Source organism: Sinocyclocheilus anshuiensis, unplaced genomic scaffold (genome assembly GCF_001515605.1).
Source record: "Sinocyclocheilus anshuiensis isolate Anshui unplaced genomic scaffold, SAMN03320099.WGS_v1.1 scaffold186, whole genome shotgun sequence".
In the NCBI taxonomy this organism is placed as follows: domain Eukaryota; kingdom Metazoa; phylum Chordata; class Actinopteri; order Cypriniformes; family Cyprinidae; genus Sinocyclocheilus; species Sinocyclocheilus anshuiensis.
Window position 1 is genome coordinate 1,118,476 of NW_015542355.1, and position 5,778 is coordinate 1,124,253.

A 5,778-nucleotide genomic window follows, 5' to 3' on the forward strand; every position below is an offset into this window, starting at 1 on the left:
CACATTTTGGCTATTTAATTCAGGCAATGGTGAAAAAAAATTGGCAAAATACTTGGGGAAAAAACTCGAAAAACCGTATTCGGTATTCGGCCCAGTGATTCATTTTGTTCCGTTTTGGGCTTCGGCCAAGAATTTTCATTTCGGTGCATCCTAGTGTTGTCACGGTACCAAAATTTCAGTATTCGGTACCAATATCAGTGAAAATCCACGGTTCTCGGTACCAATTTCGGTACCAAAGCAAAACACAAAAACATGCTAATTGAACAACATTTTTATTAATAACGTTAAACAAAAATTAAATGTACAAAACCAATGCCATTCTTTATATTTATTTAAAATTGTTTCAAGTTTTTCCACAAGTAATAAAAGTATGAAAAAAAGTAAACAAGTTTCACCCAAAAGTTATAGTCATAGTTCTTGTTACGTATCCGGTCCATGAACTTCCGTGTGCTAGCCATCAGAGGTCACCCTTTCCATTTTCATTGATTCTCGCACTACACACTGTTGCACATCACTCCGGACTACATATCCCATCATTCATTGCACTGATTGCACACAGCCCTGATTGCACACAGCACTGATTGCACACAGCTGTTTCATATCACTCATTCACTATTTAACACCCAATCTCACTCCGTTCTGGCTGCCGAGTATTGTATGCGCTTATCGCCAGCAGTGATAGCTACTTTACAGAGCCCTCGTTATCGACAACACTAGTGCATCCCTAGACAACACCATTTAAGGTCTGCAGGCCACCTAGAAATGATTCTGTATAAGAAATCACAGAGCTCTGAGGTCGCATGACAAAAACATTATGTAGCGGAAGCATAATGAAAATGCCGATAATCTAATGACCAAAATCAAATAGTGCCATCAGCATTAAGTTAGTGCGTATTGGATATGGGAAGCCCTGCTGTTAAAACCTGGAGCCATTCCATGAGAAACACTGAGATGCTGGTGGATTTTTTTAAGCTAACGTCTGTCACCTGGAAGCAGCCAGCATTATGCTCCTCTCTTGGCTATTTCTGGGGTTGAATTTATCTTGAATACCAGCTATCATCCATCTACATTAATACCACAAATCAGATTACCTCCTCTAAAACTAACAATGACCTCAGTGCTTTACTCCATCCAGGGACGATGGTTATGGGCCGCCGCAGCGAGTGGAAGACTAAACAAGATCGAGTGGAGATGGAGGAGAAGGGAAAAAGACGAGGAGAGCAGGACAAAATGGGAAAGCTTTATAGAAAAAAGATGAGCACTGCGGAAATTTGCAGCCGGAGAGATTGAGGAAGAGGGCGCGAGGCAAGGATCAGAGTACAAATGAGCTGACTTACTTGCGACCTCCAAAGAGGCATTACGGCTGACGGCCTCGCCCAAGTAATTCCTTGCTACGCACACGTACACCCCTTCGTCAGGCTTGCTGCGCCTTCCGTGAACGATTCGGAGGAAGAAGAGGGAACCGCTGGGGAGGAGCATGCGGTGGGAGCGTGGATCCTCACGGTCCGTTTCGACACGCTCGCCATCTTTGTACCACTCCACCATAGGGGTCGGCCGACCTTCGGCCTTGCAGTTCAAAGTGGCAGGCTCGCCCTTGGAAACAATGAGGTCTGAGGGGTGTTCGACAATCCGTGGAGCGGCATCCTCCAGCCTCGGTCGAGATCCTATAAGAGAGAGAATCGGTGGTTATTATTTGCATTACATGCAATTGAGAGAATTTGGTATACAAACAATAACACTAACACAGTGTCTTAACCAGATGAGACTCAATTCAACAAGCAATACAAGTACAGTTGTGAATCTCTGACAGCGAACTGATTTGATTCATGATTCACTGCTTTTCAATTTAAAAGTTGCATATATATTACACAATTCAATTCGATTTTCTTAACAACAATTTCATTCTGTAGTTTTTCAAATTCATATTTATTTATACGATTCTTTATATACTTTCCTTAAAGGAGTAGTTCACTTCCAGAATTAAAATTCTGTCATCATTTACTCACCCTCCACTTGTTCCAAACCGAACAGCTGATGGGCACCATTGACTTCCATAGTAGGAAAAAAAATACTATGGAAGTCAATGGTGTCCGGATACTAACATTTTTCAAAATATCTTCTTTTGTGTTCAACAGAAGAAAGAAACTCATACAGGTTTGGAACAAGTGGAGGGTGAGTAAATGATGACAGAACTACTCCTTTAATGTAATGTGGGCAAGAAAAATAAGTAAGAATAAGTTTACTGCACCAAAAGTAACTTTGGACAGAGAAGAGAATGGGAGCTTTTCTGCCATTAATTTACATTTGTAAAACTATTTCATAATGTACATATGCATTAACATAACATTTTAAATGATATAAATATTACATGTTATTTTAACAAATCATAATCATTTTTTTAATTACCGACCAACCTAAAAAAAAGAATAATTTAAGTCATATTTCAATATTTATATTCATATTTATAAAGTAACATGACCAACGGGAAATCTCACTGAAAGTAGACATTACTTGTCATCAGAAACTTCACACATGGTGTTCAAAATCTATATAAATAAAGAATCTGATGACTACTAATTAGCCAAAAACTTTAATTTATTCCAAGCAAAGAGCAAAAATTCTCACTTTACACCAAAAACAGCTCTTAATTCCAGTTGTAGCTTAGCCAATAAGATGCACAGACTTGGATCCAGCACCTGCTTTACCAAAGCCATCTTTACAAGTTGATTATTCATGTCACTGTTGACAAGGATGTAAAATACAATTTCCGTCAATACTCAGCTAGGTAAAATTAAGAAGTTATACATATGTATTGCTCATATGCATGTCATAAACTGGCAGTATGAAAATGATATGCTCTAAATTCAACTGCTATCAAAGAAAGCAGAAATTCGTTTCAATCCCGCAGTAGCTGGAATGCTGGGATATGTAAATATAATTTGTCTTCTGTTTTAAGGCACATATGAATTCATGCTGACTGCCAAGGTTTTTTTTGTTTCACACAGTTGTTGAGGGGGGTAGGAAGGAGAAACCAGTGGTATGGTAATTCAGGTAGGCTTTCAGAAAGCTTTGAAATTGCTTTTCTCTCTCCCAATTTGAATGACAGTGTGGTGGTGGGACAATTACGGATGAATAACAACAACACAAACGGATTCTCGACAAGACCGGGGAATTTCAGCCATCGGGAGATATCTGGGGATGAAAGTGAGACATTGAGCATGGTGATTTTGGAAATAATTACCAATCCCGGTGGCAACAATTATATTGGGGTTTAAAATCTGTGACAGGAGAGAGACTGTGATTCCCAGTAGTCAGAGTGAGAGATGGTGAAAATATCCTTCAGTTGAAAATGAATCATGTGTGATAGCTCTAACAAAAAGCTATAGACATCCCCCTGGGGAAACGTCCATCACCACCTCAAAATACACGAAAAGTTACACAGGATTATGAGGAAAAACAGTAATGCATTTCACACACACAGAGATAAACTCTAATCTAACAGTTTACACCAGCAAAATGGCATTAAAAATTGTGCTTTTAAGGATTATTTCTTACCATTCAGATCTGCAAGGCTTTACTTTGCTTTATTACTTCATATTCAGTTGAGTGGATAAACCCCTGGGCCAGAGACTAATGCAACTTAAAACAAACCCATTTCCCAACCACTTTACCCCGGCCATGAATAACATGACACAATGACCTTACAGTAGTAGTACATTGTGCCCCGTCCACAAGAGACGGCAAAGGCCAAACCGCAAGCTTTGTGTTCACCTCAGAATCCCCAGGACTGTTGCCCTTCTACTTTTTGAAAACAAAAAGCCCCGTGGCCCCGTTGGGTTAAGGGAACGGAGACCGCCAGGGTTTGGCTAATAGCTTCTAGCGGACACTTATGGACTGCCGAACAGACTGCGGTTGGCAGGGGGTGGAGGAGAAACAGTGGGGTAAGAATCCAAGAACAAGCTTCTAAATAAAACAAACCAAACACAGGAGATGCAAGGCAGGAAAAGAGATGGAAAGTAAAGCCTGAGCTAATCTTCTACCAAAACAGAAGATATCTCACCGAAATGTGACCTCGAGAAGACCAGGGGGACTTGGGACAGTCTAATAACGACCGAATGTGCATAAAGAAGTCAACAACATCTGGAAAAGCTGATTAATCTCTCGCCCTGAGCTTTCCGAGTCCTTTAGATCAACTAGTCGCCCATTATGAGGCGCTAGAAATGCTACTTGAAAAAAAAACCATGATGGGCGTTTGGGGGATTTTGACGACTCTAAGGAACTCTGTGGTCTCACACCCTGTCAGAGAAAATCAACCCCTCTGGGAAACAGTGCACTTTAAGGGCCTTCTGAGGCAGATAACACATGTCCAAGAGCATCTTTTATATAACAACACTCGGAAACTAACATTAAAATGTCTCTGGTACTGACAAGGCAGGAAAGAAGTGCTCAAATATGGAAGTGAAGAAGGCAGAACAAAGGTGATATAATTTTAATAACCTCGTCACAAATGGCTGCTTGGCTCCAGTGTGAATTGTGGGAAGTGCTTTGATTTCTGGTCGCCGAGTGAAATAAAACTGAGACAACCTTGCCTGCATTAATTATTACTGCTGTTCGCCACGGCAAGTCACTCTTTTTCAAGTATGTCTGTACTACAGACATGAATGGTACTTCAAACCATGTGGCTTGTTAAGGATTACATTTCTTAGTGACCACACTTATGATTTTCACATAGGAGATAAGAATATCCCTCCAAAAATACTCTTAAGTTACAGGAGGAACCTGAATCATATGTTGTGAATACTCATGGAGACTTTTAACTTTTAACCTAGGCCAGTAACTTACCACCTAGCAACCAAGCAACATACCAACAACCTAGAAACAGGGTTTTTGTTATTATGCCTTTTAGATTCCAATTCAGTTTCTGTATTTGAACTGAATTTCATTTTGAGGATGCAGAATTGCCTATTCAAATGTGAATAAAGTACAATTAAACAGATAGATTGATAGATGATAGATAGAATTCAATTCAAAGAATAAAAAGTGTGAATTTTGCACAATTCTACTCAGAGCACAAAAATCTTGGCTACATCAATTCTACGCTACATCAGTAGCACAACTTCAGTCCAGCTGTTAAGGATTACATCCGGTAAATGCTGCTGAAATTAGAGCATGTCCTATCTGGAAGAACCCATACAAGTGGCAATCTCACTGTGTGACACGCTAGTAATGGTTCCAGCAGTTAGATTGATTTGGGCATAAAGGGAGGTGCTGCAACTACAACTCATCTGCTCTTAAAGGTATCAAGCCCTTGTACTGTAATAGGGGTTTGACCTTGTTATGTGAAGGAAGGGGGGGGGAGATGAGCTGGCTCTGGGAGGAAATACATGCATCTGGCTAACTTCTGATCAATCCCAAGGCACTTTTAGCACTAAGAATATTTATCTCCAGTGTTGGGGAGAGGTAATAAGACCTCTAAACACAGCCCAGCTAAACAAAGACAGATGATGCAAGCCATGTTGCAGTAACAAGACATGCTCTGGGAAATATTCACAAGCTGATTCAAAACAGCATGTGTAAGCGACATACAGTGGGTACGGAAAGTATTCAGACCCCCTTCAATTTTTCACTCTTTGTTATATTGCAGCCATTTGCTAAAATCATTTAAGTTAATTTTTTTTCCTCATTAATGTACACACAGCACCCCATATTGACAGAAAAACACAGAATTGTTGACATTTTTGCAGATTTATTAAAAAAGAAAAACTGAAATATCACATG

General features: G+C 39.9%; 1 protein-coding gene across 1 annotated transcript in view; it reads right to left on the reverse strand.

The window, feature by feature from the left end:
- LOC107691689 (roundabout homolog 2-like) overlaps positions 1 to 5,778 on the reverse strand; it is an 89,961-nt gene that overhangs the window by 73,592 nt on the left and 10,591 nt on the right. The window contains exon 2 of the mRNA XM_016490469.1: positions 1,338 to 1,664. Coding sequence (XP_016345955.1) covers positions 1,338 to 1,664 — 327 coding nt within the window. The remainder of the gene's footprint in view (positions 1 to 1,337; positions 1,665 to 5,778) is intronic.